General features: G+C 46.5%; 1 protein-coding gene and 1 long non-coding RNA gene across 3 annotated transcripts; one reads left to right on the forward strand and one right to left on the reverse strand.

The window, feature by feature from the left end:
* Positions 1-1,871: 1,871 nt before the first annotated feature.
* Positions 1,872-15,581, reverse strand: wnt5a (wingless-type MMTV integration site family, member 5a). 2 transcript variants are annotated; one of them, XM_076014058.1, is made up of 5 exons: positions 15,050-15,581; positions 11,421-11,539; positions 8,482-8,729; positions 4,662-4,954; positions 1,872-3,728 (listed from the first exon to the last, which is right to left on the reverse strand). In XM_076014058.1, the coding sequence occupies exons 2-5, from the start codon at positions 11,525-11,527 to the stop codon at positions 3,270-3,272; spliced, it is 1,107 nt and encodes a 368-aa protein (XP_075870173.1). In that variant the 5' UTR covers positions 11,528-11,539; positions 15,050-15,581; the 3' UTR covers positions 1,872-3,269. The 2 variants fall into 2 exon arrangements, with proteins under 2 accessions (XP_075870173.1, XP_075870172.1); XM_076014057.1 differs by lacking the exon at positions 15,050-15,581 and adding an exon at positions 14,378-14,513.
* On the forward strand, positions 14,875-15,135 carry LOC142880272 (uncharacterized). The gene is made up of 2 exons (XR_012925410.1): positions 14,875-14,975; positions 15,007-15,135. It is a non-coding gene; the product is annotated as an uncharacterized LOC142880272 (long non-coding RNA).
* Positions 15,582-19,513: the final 3,932 nt, after the last annotated feature.

Consider the following 19,513-nt stretch of genomic DNA (forward strand, 5'->3'; position numbering starts at 1 on the left):
GCTGCTGCACGTCTACTAACTCAAACTGGAAGGAGACATTACACCAGTCTTAGCATCTTTACGTTGGCTTCCACTTAAATCCAGAATGTAATTTAAAATCCTGCTAATAACTTACAAAGCCCTTCACTCTCAGGCTGCTACAATGAATAACTTGTCATCCTCCGAGAGCCCATCGCTCCGAGGATTCAGGACTTTTGGTAGCTGGTAAAGTCTCTAAAATTAGATCAGGAGGTAGAGGTTTTGTTGGCTCCTTTACTTTGGAACCATCTCCCGGCTCACAGCTACTACCTGAACTACCTATTATATGCACGATACTGCTGCAGTGTCTTTGTGTCCCTGGAAGGTGATGACCGTGGCACTGGGAGCTGGAGAATGCAGTCCTCGGTGCCATCGCTTTATCTTCACCAGCAGGATCAGGACCTCGGACCTGATTTAATGGCGGATCATCTCTTGCCCTCCCAAACACAAACACACTCTACATGGACAGCAGCCCGCTATTTAACATTTAATCCTAATCCAATTTTATAATAATTTGATGTATACGACACATCTATTTATATACATCTACATGTTTATAAATGGTAAATGGACTGCACTTGTATAGCTTCACAGTACCCCAAAGCACTTTCCATTGGCCTCTCATTCACACATATTTATATTGAAACACCTCATACACTTAAGTGAGTCTTTCTGTATGTCTATATATTTTACTTATATATTCACATCTATATTGTGAGAGCTTTGTTGTTAAACCTGCAGCTCACTCTGGCCTGCCTACTTCTAGTTTTATCTCTCTCGCTACATTTTTTTGTATTTTCTTCTCGCCCCAACTGGTCATAGTCAGCTGACGGCCCTCTGGGGTCTGGATCTGCTCCAGGTTTCTTCCCACAGGGGAGTTTTTCCTGGCCGCTGTCGCACCTTGCTTGCTCAGGGGGACCAGTTGGTTTTTCCTCTGATTGTACAAAGTGCTTTGAAACGCCTTTGGGTGTGATTTAGCGCTGTACAAATAAAAGTTAATTAATTGATTGATTGATTTACGTCAAGAGCGTTTTACACCCCCCACCCCCCCCCCTCTCCCCACCAGGCTCCTCATCACTCATCCCCCGTCTCTCGTTACCCAATCTCCTCTTCGAGCGCCGGCTCTCTGACGAGCCCTCCAGATGATCCAGACAACCTCCTCCTCCTCCTCTTCCTCCTCCCCTGATACCACGTGATTTATCATTCCTCCTCCCAAACGCTCCACCGTCGTGGATCTATGGAACGTTGGTGGTGGTGGTGGTGATGGTTTGTGGAGAGGGTAGAGGTTGGGGTGGTGGTGAGGTTAGTGGTAGTGGTGCTTTTGATGGTCGTGGTGCTACTGGTGGAGGTGGTGTTAGCAGAGCTGGTGGTGATGGGGGTGGAGGTGGTGGTGCTATTGGGGAGGTGGTAGTGAGTGGTGGTTGAGGTGGTGGTGGTAGTTGTGGTGGAGACTGAGATGGAGGAGGTGGTGCTGGTGTTGGTTGTGGCTGTGGTGATTGAGGTCGAGATGGTGGTGGTCGAGGTGGAGGTGGTAGTGAACGATGTGGAGGTGGTAGGACAGGTGGAGGTGGTGATGGTGATTGAGGTGGAGGTGATCGTGGACGTCCTCCTGCGAGACGTCCAAATCTTCAGGCCATCATCTTCCCAAAAAGCCAATCTGCTGGCTACACGCTTGAAAGAGCGGTCGGCCGACGCTTTTGCTTCGGAAAGATGAGTAGGAGAATCCCGATCATAAATCTCAATCATAAAATAGATCTACATGTAGAACTTTAAAGACTCGTCTTGAAGAAGCACAAGGCAATACAGCGATGAACCGGCATGAGAGCCGTGATTAAGAAACTCCCCACCAGGTCGTTTTTGTTTTGTTTTGTTTTTTACATTTGATATTTATTGAAACAAAGTAGAGCATTGAGCCAATTTATAAAAAATAACAAAATATCAGCTATAACATTTGAAGAAACAAAAAAACCCCCCAAAAAACTCAGAAAGTTCATGAAGAAAAGCTTATAAATATACACAGTGGGATTGGTAAAAGTAGCTGGTGGCTATGGAGAATCATCACAAGGTGAGTGAGTGAGCAGTCAGCTGAGTGGTACTAAATGACATCTGTGTGTGTGTGTGTGTGTGTGTGTGTGTGTGTGTGTGTGTTAGAGGAAAGCCGAGTGAGAAAGAGGGACCTGTGGGTCCAAAACAATAAGGTGCATTTCCCTTTCAAACTAAAAACAATAGTGAACACGAAATGAGTGGGCCCGTGCTGAACAGGTAGTCACCTGCCTAAAAAGACAATTTAAAAAATGATAATAAATACAGTTAATAGATTTGTTGAGTAGACGTACTATATACAGTTGTAGTCTCGACACTGCCCCCTATATACTGGCACCATGTAAAGCACTGGTGAACAATGTTAAATTGGACCGTTGGAAGTTGATTACGGAAGAATGCAGAGGTTATAATGTGGATATATTGGCCCAACAAGACACAAGAACAAACAGGCGGGGTCAAAGCCTCTGTTATCAAAGTGCATAACGCTTGGAGGAAGTTGCAGCAGCGCCTGAGGGAACCTCTGTGCTGTGACTGGCTGCTTGCGGCCCGCGTCCCGTCCAATAGTGTTCCTCCTCCCTGCTCTCAGCACAGTCACGCCATGTTTACAGCCCGTTTGTGACTGTTTAGGAATTCAAACTGGCAGCCGGCTTATGAGGCCAGAAGGATGAAAACAAAAACATAATCTGAAAAAAATAAATATTTCACGATACTCTCTGAAGATGTAATTATTTTTTACTTATTTTTCAAAAAACGAGTCAGTCTTTTTGTTGCGACGGCATCATTGTTTTAACTCTAAAATATATGTATACATATGTATGTATACATATACACGCATATATATACATATATATATGTATGTATATATATGTATATATGTATATATATATATATATATATATATATATATATATATATATGTATATATGTATATATATATATATATATATATATATATATATATATATATACACATACATATATATATATAGTTTCTTGTTTCTTCCATTCTCTCTCTCTCTCTCTCTCTCTCTCTCTTATCTGTCACGTGTCACGTCTACTCTAGGCATGGAGGGAGGGAGGGAAGAAAGAGGGAGTGAGGAAGGGCGAGAGAGAAGGAGGGAGAGAAGGGAATGGAGGAAAAGAGAGCTGGAGGGAAGGGAGGAGGGATGGAGGAACTCTGTTCTTTACTAATCTTTGCCCCTTGGCCCTCACTTGCAGACAAAGTGGTCCACGATGCGGGTGCAGCGCTTGCACTTGACGTAGCAGCACCAGTGGAACTTGCAGTGGCAGCGCTCCACCAGCTGGGCCTTGTACTGGTCGTAGCCGCGGCCGCAGCACATGAGCTCGCAGCCGTCCGTGCCCTCCGACGTCTTGTTGCAGAGGCGGCCCGCCGTGCCCGGCGAGCCCGTGCTCTGGTTCCGCAGGCAGTAGTCCGGGCTGGGCTCCAGGTACACCAGGTCGGCGGCGCCGGGCGGGCTGAAGCGCCCGCTCAGCGGCACCAGCTTGCCGCGGCCGTTGAGCCGCATGGCGGCGCCGCCGTCGTAGCGCTCCTTCAGCGCGTCGCCCACCCGCCGGAAGTCGGCCAGCTGCAGCCAGCACGTCTTCAGGCTGCACGAGCCAGACACACCGTGGCACTTGCAGGACACGTGGGCCAGGTCCGACACCGTCTGGAGGAGGGGAGGGAGCGAGGGAGCGAGGGGAGTGGGAGGAAAGAAGGGAAGGAAGGAGGGAAAGAGGGTGAGTGGAGGAGGGGGAGGGATGGATGGATGAGGGGAGAGGGAGGAATAGAGGGTGATAGGGAAGGAGGGAGGGGTGAGTGGAGGTAAGTAGGGGGAGGAAGTGAGGGGAAGGAGGGAAGTAGGATGGGGTTGGGAGGGGGAGGGAGGGAGAAGGAGGGAGAGATGGATGGATGGACAGAAGGTTGGATCAGAAGGCGGTCGTCACATCAGTGCATGGTTTAATATTTCAGATGTCCACGTCTCCCCCAGCGGAGCAGCCGCCCAATAAGAAACACCCTGGCTGCACGGTGTTCCTCCAGACTGACGGAGAACACAACACCAACATCTCCTGACTAACGTTTCCTCAGAGTGCAGAGTTTCAACATGTTGAGAAGGAAAGGAAGGAGAGTGCAGATCTGTTGCTGAGGTTCTGACAGCAAGCGGATCAAAGGCCCGAGCAAGAGGAGCGGCAGAGCTGACCCAACTCTTCCACACTGGATCAGTGGAGGAGGAGGGGAACCACCACCTCACTGACCTGGACCATCACGTCACAGCCTTTTATCGAGCTCTTGGCCTGATAAGAGATTGGTGATTGTGGGTCTAGGGCTGGATCAGGGACAGATGGATGGAGAACCACCCAGAACCAGCCATGAACCATCCCAGAACCAACTAGAACTACCCGAAAGCCACAATTCCAGAACCATCTGAAAACCATCTCAGAACCACCTACCCCCCCCGCCTCCCAGAGGGTTTTGGTGACCCTCCTCATAGTAGAAAGACACATCATGGGAGACATGTATAAAACAGTCTGTGTGTGTGTGTGTGTGTGTGTGTGTGTGTGTGTGTGTGTGTGTGTGTGTGTGTGTTCTACTGCTCCCTCACCCTGCGGCCCGCCTCGTTGTTGTGCAGGTTCATCTGCTGCCTCCCGCTCTCGGCCGAGCCCTTGGGGAAGCTCTTCTCGCGCTCGCGGGCGTCCACAAACTCCCGGGAGAACCTGTAGCCGTAGTTGAGGTTGTCCCCGCAGCCGCCCCACAGCCAGTCCCGGGGCAGGTCCTTAGGCCGGGCGGCCCGGCTGCAGCCGCAGCTGGATAGCTCACCCTCCCGGCAGGCCCGGCTCACTGCGTTCACCACCCCCGCTGCACTGATGGCGTAGGTGAAAGCCGTCTCCCTGCTGCCTGCAGGGGGGAAGACACACACGCACAGACACACACACGCACAGGAACGTCACGTCTGGCACGAAATGAAAGCAAAAAAAGAAGAAAAATGAAAGAGTGTGTGAAATGAAATACATGCTTGTAACGTTACATCTCCTTCTGCTGCTTTCAATTATGGAGCTCTCCGCTGTGTGTGTGAGTGTGTGTGTGTGTGTGTGTGTGTGTGTGTGTGTGTGTATGTGTGTGTTTCACTGGGTTTTTCGGCCCCTTTTGAGTGGCGATGCTTCGTGACAGTTTGTTTCAGATCATCGTAGAACCACCTAGAACCTCCTAGAACCACCCCAGAACCACCTAGATCTAGGGCTGCAACGATTTGTCGACGTTGTCATCAAAAATCAATAATAAAAATAGTCGACAATGAATTCCGAAAAATTGTTGCCAGACTTGTGTTTTTCCAGTGGAGTGAACCATCTCACTTCGTGACAATCTCTGCCGAGAGTCGCACATGTGCAATGGCGTCTTTCCTGAGCGGTAGAGTACACAAATGTGCTGGCGTCCCAGTCAGCAGCCATGCGTAGAAAAACATTTTAGCTTTTAGAAAGCACGTCACAAAGTTGAGCGACTCGGTGTCGGAGTCACTCGGTCACTTGGAACTGTTTTGGGGGATCGTATCACAAGTACGCATCTTGAAGCATCTGTTCGCACATTAGCATTAGCATGCGTCTCCAGCGTGCCACTTGTGATCGCATTAGTGCATTTTTAACCACTAGGGGGCAGTAAAGCACAAAACTACGGTGAGTTTCACCTGAAAACGAATAAGAATCAACTTCCTGTTTGCGGACTGTATCAAGTCACTGGTTTTAATTCTACTGCAGCTCGTATGGATCAGAACCAGGAGTAACGACTGGTGGGACAGAGTGGCGACCACTTCATTTTCGGATGCAACGTCGCACATTTAATCTCATACCCGAATAGTGTTCTGTTGCTGGACTTCTGTGCTAGTCACAGTTTGACGATAACGAACACCATGTTCGAGCACTGGGGTGTCCACCGGTGCACGTGGCATCAGGATGCCCTGGGCCAGAGGACGATGATCGACTTTGTCGTTGTGTCATCAGACCTCCGTCCCTGTGCCTTGGACACTCGGGTGAAGAGAGGGGCTGAGCTGTCAACTGATCACTACCTGGTGGTGAGTTGGTTCCGCTGGCGGTGGGGAGGAGACCGGAAAGACCCGGCAGGCCCAAACGTATTGTGAGGGACTGTTGGGAACGTCTGGTTGAGCCCTCTGTCAGTGCGGTCTCCCACCTCCGGGAGAGCTTCTCCCAGATCCCAGGGGAGGTCGGAGACATTGAGTCCGAATGGACCATGTTCTCCACCTCTATTGGCAACGCGGCTGCTCGTAGCTGTGGTTGTAAGGTCTCCAGTGCCTGTCACGGCGGTAAACCCCGAACCCGGTGGTGGACACCGGAAGTAAGGGATGCCGTCAAGCTGAAGAAGGAGTCCTATCGAGCCATGTTGGCTCGTGGGACCCCGGAAGCAGCTGATTGGGTGCCTGCAGGCCATGTGTGCTGCAGCTCGGGCGGTAGTGGAGGCAAAAACTCGGGCTTGGGAGAAGTTTGGGGAGGCCATGGAGGAGGACTTTCGGTCGGCCTCGAAGAAGTTCTGGCAAACCGTCTGGCGCCTCAGTTCGCCACCGACACTGTTTATGGTGCAGGTGGGGAGCTGTTGACTTCGATTGGGGATGTTGTCCGGCGGTGGAAGGAATACTTTGAGGATCTCCTTAATCCTGCCGTCACGTCTTCCGCTGAGGAAGCAGAGGCGGGGGAAGAGTGGTGAAGAAGAAACAAGTCGAAAGGCAAAGCTCTGGATTTACCAGTCGATCTACGTTCCCACCCTCACCTATGGTCACGAGCTTTGGGTAGTGACCGAAAGAACAAGACCATGAATACAAGCGGCCGAAATGACTTTCCTCCGTAGGGTGGCTGGGCGTACCCTGAGGGACAGGGTGAGGAGCTCAGTCAACAGAGAGGAGTTTGGAGTAGAGCCGCTGCTCCTCCGCATTGAGAGGGGCCAACTGAGGTGGCTCGGGCATCTGTTTTGGTGCCTCCTGGACACCTCCATGGGGAGGTTTTCTGGGCATGTCCCACTGGGAGGAGGCCTCCTCGAGGAAGACCCAGGACATGCTGGAGGGAATATGTCTCCCGGCTGGCCTGGGACTGTCTGAGGTCCCACCAGATGAGCTGGAGGAGGTGACTCGGGCCAGGGAAGTCTGGGTGTCTCTGCTGAGGCTGCTCCCCCCGTGACCCAAGTCCAGATCATGTGGTAGAAGAAGTAAGTAAGTACTGTATGTACTGTATATATATATCCTACTGGTCAAAAGTTTTAGAACACCCCAATTTTTCCAGTTATTTATTGCAATTTAAGTCACTCAAGTCCAATCAATAGCTTGAAATGTTACAAAGGTAAGTATTGAACTGCCAGAGGGTAAAAAAGAAGAAGGTAAGGCTACCCAAAACTGAAAAACAAGGTACATTTCATAATTATACAAAAAGGCCTTTTTCAGGGAGCACAAAATGGGTTAACAATTGAAAGCTGTCCTGCAGCAATGGAGGATGATCAAGCCTTGACAGCTGGTGCTACTAATTCCTACAGGTGTTCCAACTTTGCTGGATTACTCACAAAAGCCTCTGTCAGCATAAAAGCAGTGTTGGAACACACTGTGGTACCATACCCTCGTGAGCATCAGTTGAACAGTATTGCACTGCAGAAAGTAGTGCTTTGCTCCAAAAATGGCAGGAAAAAAGCAATTGGAAGACAGACAGACCATCATAACACTTAAAAATGGAGGTCTTTCCTACAGAGAAATTGCAAAGAAAGTGAAGGTGAGTGAGTTTCCTTCAACATCAAAAAGGAAGTCAGAAACTGGGGCAAACTCTGAGGGGAAGAGGTCTGGCAGACCCAAAGATACAACTGAATCACTGGACAAGTTCAGAGAGTTAACAGCTTGCGTGGTAGGCAGCTCACAGGCCAACAGCTTCAAGCACTGCTTAATAATAGTGGTCGTAGTAAGCAAGTCTCTGTTTCAACTGTGAAGAGAAGACTTCGAGCTGCAACTGTGACTGGACGAGTTGCAGCAGGAAAGTCATCGCTAAGACGTCAGAATAAGACAAAGAGGCTTGCGCGCGCCAAGAAACACTGCCATTGGACTGGAAGAAGGTATTATGGACAGATTAATCAACATCTGAAATATTGGGTTCATCACACAGGATCTTTGTACGCTGTTGAGTCGGCGAAAGGATGGTTCCACAGTGTGTGGCTTCAACTGTAAAGCATGGAGGAGGAAGTGTGATGGTCTGGGGCTGTGTTGCTGGATCCAGGGTCGGTGACTTGTACACATTGTATACATACCCACACACACATACACGCGCGCACACACACACACACACACACAAATGGAGTTTCACTCGGGATAAAGCAGCAGAATGCAGATGGATGGTCCAACACAGCTGTAACCTTCTGTATTTGACACACAGGTAACGGCTCCTCACCTATTTGCATGACGCGGCCGAAGACGGAGGAGTTGTCCACAGTGCTGCAGTTCCAGCGCCGGTGCCTGAACTGGTACTGGCACTCCCGGATGCCCGTCTTGGCGCCCTCGCCGATGTACTGCATGTGGTCCTGGTAAAGCTGGCACAGCTTCTTCTGGCCCTGCGACAGGCCCGCCAGCTGGCTGCACAGGGGCTGGGCCCCAATGATGTAGGCCTCCGGGATGAGTAGGGGGTTCATGGCCAGGGACCTGCAGGGGTAAGGAGGGTCCCAGGGGGAGGGGGAGAAGAGTAGCAAAAGTTAAGTAAGAGTCTCAACACACGACTGAACGCTGCTGCAATTCTTTAACGTGTAGCTGAATGGAAGGACGGACCAGTGAATGAGTGAATAAAGGGGAATAAAAAGCAACAAAACTATTAGAGTTGAAGACGCTTTAGAGCAGGTGTGCTCAACTTTCTTTGACCCAAGAGCTTTTTATGTAGCCAACCTCCTTGGATCGACCTTGGATTGGACCTGAAGCTGCTTGCGAAGCGCGGCAGGTGCCTAGCTGCAGTGTTGGTGACAACTTGGCAACTTTAAAACTCCCCATAGCGACGTTTCTGTCAAAACTGGCGACACATCCAGTGACTTTGCCTGGTTTTATTGGAGACTTTTCTGGTATTTCGGAGACTAACATGAAAGCGCGTGTTGCTCCCCGGCTCGCTGAACACAGTTCCAGCGAGCAGCGGGTGCTGCTACGAGCCCCTCCCCCGCCCCGAAGCAGTCACAGATGCTCACAGCCTCCAGCCCCACGCATTGGCAAGCAGCTGCAGTCAGGAGAGGAACAGAGAGAAGACCCTCACCACTCCGCAGTCAGTAGACCCTCAGAGAGGAGACCCTCACCACTCTGCAGTCAGTAGACCCTCACCGCTATCTGTCAAGCTAATAGATCGCGCACACTGTTCCTTAAAGTTCGGGATTCGATGTAAAGGTTTCTTCATTGTCATTAAAATAAATCATTGCATGTGGCTCACACAGCCTCATTCACTTACTGGCCCTTAATTCCAAGATTTTATAGTCCAGCGAAAGTCTTCTAAAGTCCTATGCTCATTGCTCAGGTCAAAGAAAGTGCACTTTTGTTACCTGTGTTTGGTCAATGTTTAACGATAAAAATACATTGACATGTTATTTTGTTGTTCTGTTTGTGTGTTTTTGCCAGTGGCATAAAGGCACCATGCTTTTGGATATTTGGTCTTTTCTGATAAGAATTTGAAAAGAAAATATTGTACTGTGTGTTTCATAAAATATTTACAACAAATATTTAGTATAACATCAAATTTTATGTATCAAATCGATGAGTATCGAATCAAACTTTAATAAGAGGAGATAATTTTTTAATCGAATCGTAATATTGAATCGTTTACCATCCTGCGTTAACTCGCGGTTGACCACAATTAGTTTTTTACCCTGCTCTTTCTGTAACTCAGGATATTTATTTTATATATTTATTTTGCACTGAGCCAGTTGCTCAAACAGACCAGCTTGCTTCCTCTGGGCAATATGTCCAGACAGTGAGAACAACCTCTCACATGGTAAAGATGTGGCAGGTGTTGCTAAGTACTTGCATGTGAGATTGGCCATTTCACGTGTGTGTATTTCTATGTCTGTTTCATCTCTCTCACACTCTGATACCACATACTGACAAATATAACGTACACAAATATGATTCAATTGGTCAATCGCAGTATTTTATTTTGGAAATGAACCACATTTTCTCGTGTCTCTGTGAGTGACCTCCTGTCCAGCTTGACAAAACTCAACTTTGCTCAGGGGGATTAATCAGAAATGAAAAGTGTCTGACAGAGTGAGAGGAAAGACAAACAGCAGGGGAAGAGAAGAGAGAAGGAGACAGAGACAGAAAGTTCTGGTTCCAGGCCCCACACACACACACACACACACACACACACACACACACACACACACACACACACACACACACACACACACACACACACACACACACACACACACACACACAGCCCGTGTGTCGAAACACGCATGCAGGTTGACAGTCGCACAAAAGTGCATGTTGTCAATCGTTTCACTTCTCTGACACTTTAAATCTCTCACACCTGTGTGTGTCCTCTTACTTTGGAAAAAGTTAGACACACACACACACACACACACACACACACACACACACACACACACACACACACACACACACACACACACACACACACACACACACACACACACACGGTAGTCCTCCAATGGACAACTAGTTGTGCTTTGACGTCGACTCCGAGCTCATTAAAATAAACTTCTGTATAAAAACCTCTTAAAATGATTTGCTTGGATTGTTTTCATGCAGTTGGGGGGGGGGGGGCAACAGCAGCTCTGATCAGCTTACTGAGGAGTAAAAGCCCGCTGTAAACGCTCTGCGTTTCTCACCACCACGGCAGCTCAGACACTAGCACACACAAGAAGAGGAGGATGAGGAAGAAGAAGACAGTCAGACACGGGATTCTAAGGGTGGTGATTTGCTCTAAGTGGAGCCTCCATCGAGACGTTAAACAGCAAGTGTGTGCGTAAACACACGCTTGTCTGTGTTTGCACACATTCAGACGCACACTCACGAGCCACATTGTTCTCTCTATCTACACATACACATATATTATGCAGAGGAGTGACGCGTGTGTGTGTAAGCTGGTGGGGGAGTGGCCTAAAACTCATGGGTCATAATTAGCGTGTTGTGTTAACTAAAACACACACCCACCCACACACACACACACACACACACACAGACACATCTTTGGCTTTTTTTCCCTTCAAACCTTTTGATTCTGGACCACATTTGTGAAAAAAGTGACGCACTTGGGTGTAAAAAAGCTCAAGGAAAAAGACAGGTATGTGGTATGTATGGTGCGGTGGTGTGGAGGCGGGAAAAATGAGTGCATACCACCAGGAGTTGGCCTCTACTGCCACCTGCGTGCAGAGCGCGAGGAGCAGCACCAGCACTGAGACGGTGCATCTGGAGCCTAGAGGCCAGCAGAGTCCCAGGGTCATAGTGCCGCCCTTCTGGAAGAGGAGAGAGAGAGAGAGAGTGAGAGAGAGAGAGAGAGAGATGCAAATTAGCCTGACACAGGGCACATTTCTGGAATGTAAGAAGGAGAAATTCAGGAAAACTATTTGGATGTCTGGTGAGAGAGAGAGAGAGAGAGAGAGAGAGAGAGAGAGAGAGAGAGAGAGAGAGACAGTACATTAGCGCTCGCTTGCGCTTTTGGCTGTAGTTATGAGTGTGAATCACATGAAACTGATGGATACAGTAACATCGCAGCAGTCACTGCAGTAACAGTCACTGCAGTAACAGTCACTGCAGTAACAGCAGCAGCAGCAGCAGTTACCCCCAATTTGCACCAATCGTGTCTGCGGCGCGTTTGCGGCTCCGCAGTAGACGGCGGCCATTAAAGTCAGTGTGCACGTTCACACCAGGTGTGGCACGGCTGCGTTTCAGAAGCTTGAAACCACGCAGCTCTGGGAAAAAAAAAAAAAATGCTAGAGTTTTTTCATGCTTCACGCGTAGGGACCACGTGAAGCTCAACAAGTAGAATCATTGAGGCAGGAAGTCGATGATTGGAAAACCCGGTGGACTGATTGATGTTGCTGTCCTTTGCTTTTATATGTGCTGTATTTTACTTTGAAACGTTGACGTGACGTATCAGTTTCAACACTGTTCAGTTCGGCTGTCAAAAAATAAAGGAGATTTTACTTTAAATCTGAAACTATGATGAAGAAAATGCAGGTACACTTAAATACCTGCATTCTGTACGATACTCGCAGTTCGGTTGATCTTTATTTTTCTTTGTGTGTGTTTGGTGTGAGAGGGTACGGAGCGGTTCCCACGCGACTCGCTTTTGGTGTAAATTGGCGGTAAGAGCAGCAGCAACAGCAGTAACAGCAGCAACAGGAACAGCAGCAGTAACAGCAGCAGTGGTAACAGCAGCAACAGCAATAGCAAAACAGGAGCAGGAACAGCAGCAATTTTTTTTCACAAATAAAAAATGAATAAAAAAAAAACCTGTCAGTACATCTCACACAGGGGGTCAAAGGTCAAACCCCAAAATTGCTTTAATTTATTTTAATACATTTTATTCACTTTAGTTTCAAATAAAATATTCAGCAACGGGCTTATAATTTAATTGACTAAAATCTAATTTTTGATTTTTCAGTATACATATATATATATATATATATTATGTCTATTACATTTGATTAGAAAAACGAATCTGAAAGAAATGTAATAAATAACCACAAAAAGTGAGATACATTTTATTTAAGCACATGGGCCACATGATATTTTGCAAGGTTTCGTTTTTTTCAGAAATTTTTCAGAAATTGCCAAATCCAAAAACTTATTTAAGTTTATCGCGAAACAAGATTTAACAATACTCTAACTGACAGCCTGGTATAATAATAATAATAATAATAATAATAATAATAATAATAATAATAATAATAATTGCTTGTTATTCAAACTACCAGCTGAATAAAACCCAAAAAATAAATGATATAGATCCGTGACTGCCTTCTAAAGTTGACCAGATGTGTCACAGCCTCGAGTTGGGACCCTGTGCGTGCGTGCGTGCGTGCGTGTGCATCGTGGAAGCTGTTAAATGCGCTCTCAATTTGTCACGCTGGCGTCCATTTCTCCCAGGGTTGTGGTCGCGGAGGAGGCCAGAGTCGAGACTCCAGGTTCATTGTAGTTCGCAGCCAAGTGCTCCTATTTTAATGGCCGTTAAATGTAACACTCATTCCGGCACGTTTAATTAAAACACACAGTTTGAAGCCACCGCACCGCCACAGAGCGGGTTATTATTATTATTATTATCATTATTATTATTATTATTATTATTATTATTATTATTATTATTTAGAATTGCTATCATCATTTCCACTGCCAATATACTTTTACAATTCAATTAGTTGTGCGCCAAACTGTGCGTGTGAGGCTCGTTTGGCGCACGGTTTTTTGTTTGTGTTTTTTTGTTTGTTTTTTGCATGTTACAACATGAGGAAAGCGGCTCATCTTATAAATGATAATAATAATAATAATAATAATAATAATAATAATAATAATAATAATAAATATTTAAAGCTTTGCAGTCTAGAAAAGGGGGGAAACAGAGTTAAATAAAGAAGAGCGGAATGACACAATTTATGTGCTGTGTAGTAAAAAAACAAAAACAATTTAAAATATTTAAAACTTTCATTTTAACAAATAGATGATGTGTCGAGGGGACGACTTGTTTCGGCGTACTTTTAAAATGACTGATTCGTCACCTTCAGTTTAAAATCTTGCGATGAAAAACTACCTTATTTTGTTTTGTTTTGTTTTTTTCTTTTGAACGTGAGTCAGCGAAAAGACGTTTAGCGCAGGGACCTTTTTTTTTTTTTTTTTTTTAAATTTTCTCGTCTGGAATATTATCCGTGTTTAATAGCGCATTTCCTCCCCTGGTTCTGCTGTGTGAAAAAACCAGGAGAGGGAGCCAGGTTACAAGGGTTTGAGCACCAAAGATCATTATTTTTTATTTAACCTATATATAATGGGGCGCTTACAGCAACACTATCCAGCACGTCATTTGAATACGTTTTAAACAAAATGTAAATCACTAAACGACTGCAAAAAAACAAAACAAAACAAAACAATTGTAAAGTTGTTTTGGTGTCACAATCAACACGCCGCGGTCGTCGACATCGGTGCGTTTCTCGCATCACACGTCAACAACTCTCTAAAATTCAAGAAAATAAAAATCAAAACCATTCGTTTTTCCCAAACGATAACTTCCAGGAAACGAGCACTTTTCGCACTTGAACGCCAAGCTGCGTCTGTGTGAGAGCAGCTACAGCGATACTCACCGGGGGAGAGCGAAGAGCCAGCAACAAGTTGTAATCCACTTTCTTGCAGATCACGCAAGATCGAGAGCAATAAATCCCCCTGGTGGATTCAAACAGTTTCCCTCTCTTCCGTCTTGCAGGTTCTACAGTGTTTGCGGAAGAACTGCGAGGAAGCCGAGATGGGAGCTCCTCAGCCGCATCCAGCAGCGCTTCCAAACACTTTGGCTTGGACCGGTGGGGAAGCAGCGGTCTTATATATATATATATATTTGTGTGTGAGTGTGTGTGTGTGAGAGAGAGAGAGTGTGTGTGTGTGTGTGTGTGTGTGTGTGTGTGTGTGTGTGTATATATATATATATATATATATGTATTTAAAAAAAAAATGTATTTAAAAACAAAAATAAACAAGACTTGTCTTTAACGAATGAGTGGTGGAGACGCAGCCTGGAAAACAGCAGAGGCCACCGGCGGAAATGTCCAATCTCCCCCCGTCGATCCTCTTCTAATTGGAAGAAGCGTTTAAAAAATAAAACTCCTTCTCTCTCTATGCATATAGCCGAGCTATATCAAGAAAAAAGCGCGCGCGCGCGCACACTCACACACACACACATAAGAAAATGTGGATGTGATCGTTTAAAAAAAAAAAGAAGAAGAAAAATTAAAAATTAAAAAAAAAAAAAAAATCCAGTTTACCTGCGGACGGATCCGCACGGAGCTCCTCGCCACAGGCGACTCGTCAACGTACCTTCCATCTCTGGGCAAAACAACGGTCAAAAACGGGGGGGGCCCCAAAAAAAAGTTTCCCTTCAGTCGAGTTTAGAGTCCTGGCGTGCAAGAAAAGTCACTCTCACACACAAAAACCCCAAAAGAAAACAGATGCCACAATTGATCGGCTCCAGACAGTTTGTGCTGCGGCGAAACGTTCCTTTAATCTCCCAAACAGTGCGGCTTGGCTTTCTGGGTGACACGAAGGAGGGGAGGAAGAAGAAGAAGAAGAAGACGAAGAAGAAGAAGAAGACGAAGAAGTCGAGGAAAACGTCGACGAGAGCTGCGGTGTGAGAGAAGCACTGAGTGTGTGAGTGTGTGTGTGTGAGTGTGTGTGTGCGACAGCCTCAAGTGCAGAAATGTGCCGGCGACTCTCCCTCCCTCCTTCTTTTTCTCTTCCTCCCTCCCTCCCTCCCTCCGTCTTCTTCTTCTCTCCTTCCGTCTTTTTCTTCTTCTTCTTCTCTCTCACCTGCCGCCGGCCGCCTCCGCCTCTTTCCCCGACAGGCCAGCGCTGGGATGCGCGGCGTCAAGGATCTACCTACTGCGCATGCGCGTCACTAGCCCGCCCTCCGCCACTCCCCTCCCCTCCCCCTCCCCCTCCCCTCCAGTCCGCTAGCTTCCGAGCTAGGAGGCGGTTTTTCTGGGTGAGTGAGGGTGAAGTTTTGGAGACGGAGGAGCGGCGGACGGACGGACGGACGGACGGAGGAGGCGAAGGGAGGGGCGTCGCGGAACGGACTGTAACAAAACAAGCGTCTCCATTACCTCAAATAAACTTCTAAAAGCACCCAAGGCTATTGCTAGTAGAGCATATAGGTAGTTTTTTTTTTCACTCCCCACCTTCTTTTACTTCGGTTTTTCTTTCTTTCTTTTTTTTTTTTTCCCGCAGCAGATCAAGTTACCACTCCGGCTAAATCAAGACAAGCAGGTCCAAAGCCAGCGTGCTTACACAGGCTGCTCTCATCACCTGAAGGCCCCCATGAGTTACCGCGACCTTTGCAGTCATTTTTTTTATGGTGCATTATGTCCAGAAAAAAAAGTAAAGCAGGAAATGGCAGACTAGTGACATTTTTCAGGGGGGCGGGGGGGGACATTCACACATGTGTCTCCCAGGGGCGCAGATAGAGTTTTAGACCTCAGGAGGACCAACCTGTAAATACTGTGTGTGTGTGTGTGTGTGTGTGTGTGTGTGTGTGTGTGTGTGTGTGTGTGTGTGTGTATTGCTATATATCGAACACTAAAAGCCTACCTGATCAACATGAGTCACACATGATCAAACTGTTATTTGTCTGGCGTGTCATCAATCACAAAACTCGGTGCCTTCTGCACGGTGTATTGAAACACGTTTCTGTGCCTTTTCTGTCGGCACAGAAACTCCCATTGAATACTGACAAAAAATAAAAATAAAGATCATGACAATTGGGGGAACATTGAATTTGAAATAATTTGACAATTATTGAAAGATTATTATTGTGTGTGTTCTTGAACAGTGATGTGTCTGCAGTCTTTCAGTGGGCGCCCCAGTCAGAAAAAAGTGTTTGTTAGAAAGTTGTTGTAAACGCTAAGTTTTTGCTCTTTGTGATGTCACAAAAGGCAAGGTCGACTGACAGGTTTGCAATGACACCCCCGACTGGGATTTAACGTCCAACACAGTGTAAGTGCTGATGATCAAACTGGAGCCTTTTCTGCTGGAAGGGCTCAGTTCCCAAAAAGTTTTTTTTTTTTTTTTAATTTATCTTTTTTATGACTACACAAAACTGCTATGCGGGAGCCTGGGATTAAGAAAAAAAATCTTCATCAAAAATAACCTGAGAAAACAGGATGGTTCTAACGTGGGACCTTTATACACTTCAAAGGCGACAGAATGGAACCTGTACAAACTGGATTTGAAAGTGAATTCATGGCCAAATCCCTGTGAGGGTTTCCTCTCCGTGTGGCTGAATTGTGTGTGAAGTAGCGAGTCCTGCAAGTGGTCCCGTTTCCAGCTTAATGTTACCGTCGGTGGATGCTGGAGGCTGCAACTGCGTCAAAGAGCACTTTCAAAACATTCTGGGCTGCATTTCTGCTCCCTTACCATGCCTCCGGACCCCCTCATCTCCTCCACCTCCACCCCCTATGTTCCCCCTAAGGAGGAGGTAAAGAAGGAAAAAAAAAAACTGGGCAACATCTGGCTGAGTTTATGAGAGGGAGAGAGAATTGGTAGACCATGAAAAGTGGGGAGAATTCTTTCTCAGTGCAAGAGGCTATTGTAGTTGCCTTTAGTCGTGGGGAGGAACTTAAGTCTTGTGAAAATAACCGCTGTCGCACTTAAATTTCGCGACGACACCGCTATCCGTAGCGTTTGCGTTGCCGTCGCTGTGATAGAATTGCTGGACAGAAGATCTTTTGAAAAGAGCTTGAATTCAAACAGCAGAGACAAAGCTGAGCACCGCAGGAAAACACTCCGGAATCAAGTCGAGAGCGGCCACTGACCCTTCTGGAACTGGGGTCACCTTCGCGGTACTTGGTACTACACACGCACACGCACACACACACACACACACACACACATACTGTACAAAAAAAACTGTACATAACAGGTGAAGGCTGGCAGCGTCCGGAAATCACAAAGTGTTCCTACTTGCTTCTCCGTACAGAGACAGTTCTAGCCACGGTATCGTGTATGCAGCACGTTAAGTTCTTTTAATCCGGCTCGCCGAACTTGAAGAAATTATATCAATAGGCGATAAGTCATAAAATAGCTGTATTTCATCCATTTTGTTTCATCCAAGTGCTTTAGGGTAAAGCACGTTTTCTACACATCCCATGATATATTCTTCCTCCTATGAGGTGGGTCACCAAAACACTCCATCCCTCTGCTGCTGCTCCCATCCACTGTGGCCTATGAGTCAAAAGGTTGACTCACCCCTTGTCTAGATGGTACAGTGGTGGTTCCGGGTGGTTCCGGGGTGATTTTGGGGTGGTTCTAGATGGTTCTATGAGGTTCCAGGTGGTCCTGGGTGTTTCTTCTGTGGCTCTAGGTGGTTCTCGGGTGGTTCTGTGTGGTTCTCCATTCATCTGCTCCTGCCCCGGCCCCTCTGTCAAAGTTTTAGAACCCATTGTGGCACACCAGTCAAAAGGTTTTCCCAGCCTTGCACAATATATATAGACTCATCAGCAAAATTAAAAAAAAAAAAACTTTCAGACACTCTTGGCACCGTTAATGGCATCGGTACTATTGCATTATTAAAACATCCTGCAGGCCAGTGGTAATTAATGAATCAATAATTAAATATATTGATGAATTTCCACACATGCATGGAATTTTGTGACAAGAACATTATGCTCAGCATCTTCCCACATTTTAAAAACTACTGCTCGCCTTTTCTAGCTTTGGGTCAGCGTAAGCACAATGCATGATGGGATATACTGCCTGGACAGTGACCACATATAGAGTTTGATATTCCTGCGTGCTGCCACTGGGATTCACCAGGCCGATCGATGTACGAGAAAATAAATCAGTACATTGAGTCACGTAAAGCAAATGAGAAAAAGAGAAAAAATTAGATTGGTATTGAAAACTGTAGAAACACGTGAAGTTGCGAAAAGCGAACGTGACTGGAGTTGATCCAGCGAGAAGAGAACCCGGGAGAGATGGACCAAGAGGCTGTTCTTACAGGAAGTTTGCCGTTTTGCAGTCTTTCCCTTCCTGTTAACAAAGGTCCTGCTCTCCACAGAAGGTGTAAGCTGATCCCCAAGCCACTTTTTTCCCTTCTCTTTTAGGTCGCATCTTTTAAAACCACCCAAATTTGCCATTTCCTGTTGATCCCCCCGCAGGACATGGAGAGATAGTCAAACAAATGACTAACTCCGCTGGTTTTTCCGTGGGCCGTCCCGGTGATTCACACTCACGTCGTCCATTTTCTCCAGCAGACTTTCGGGTTGTTGTTTTTTTTTTTGTCTCCTTCGGCACATTGAGAAGGAGTCTCGCTTTTGAGGTCCATCTTGTGACATTTTATTAAAAAAAAAAAAAAGGGCAATCTACTGCCTGGGAATTATAATCCGGCCCGCCAAACTTGTAGAAATGATATTAATAGCCAGTAAAGAATAAAATAGTTTTTTTATTCAGTTTTTTTACGAGTCATTTCAACAAAGGGCTAAATACCATGGCGCTTCAAAGACATATGTTTTGCTTTAAACGCTTTTGTTCATTTACCATTCACATTAAAGCACATATTTTCTAATTATCCCACAATATATGTTTTTGCTCTACTACTGCTTCGGCCCCCTCTGTCAAACCTTAGAACCGATTGTTGCCTACCAGTCAAAAGGTTTGCCCACCCCCGGTCTAGCAGGCAGACAAACACATTCATGCAATTAAGAGAAACAGTCTGAGGTTGGTACGAAGCCAGAAGA

Source organism: Nelusetta ayraudi, unplaced genomic scaffold (assembly GCF_046127955.1).
Source record: "Nelusetta ayraudi isolate G7.1 ecotype Tasmania unplaced genomic scaffold, CSIRO-AGI_Nayr_v1 ptg000164l, whole genome shotgun sequence".
NCBI lineage: Eukaryota > Metazoa > Chordata > Actinopteri > Tetraodontiformes > Monacanthidae > Nelusetta > Nelusetta ayraudi.

Coding starts and splice junctions, on each gene's coding strand:
- wnt5a (XM_076014058.1), bottom strand. CDS start 11,527: ATGACCCTGGGACTCTGCTGGCCTCTAGGCTCCAGATGCACCGTCTCA. Junction 4,955..8,481: donor CGGCCGCGTCATGCAAATAG/GTGAGGAGCCGT, acceptor TCCCCCCTGCAG/GCAGCAGGGAGACGGCTTTC. Junction 3,729..4,661: donor ACAACGAGGCGGGCCGCAGG/GTGAGGGAGCAG, acceptor CCCCTCCTCCAG/ACGGTGTCGGACCTGGCCCA.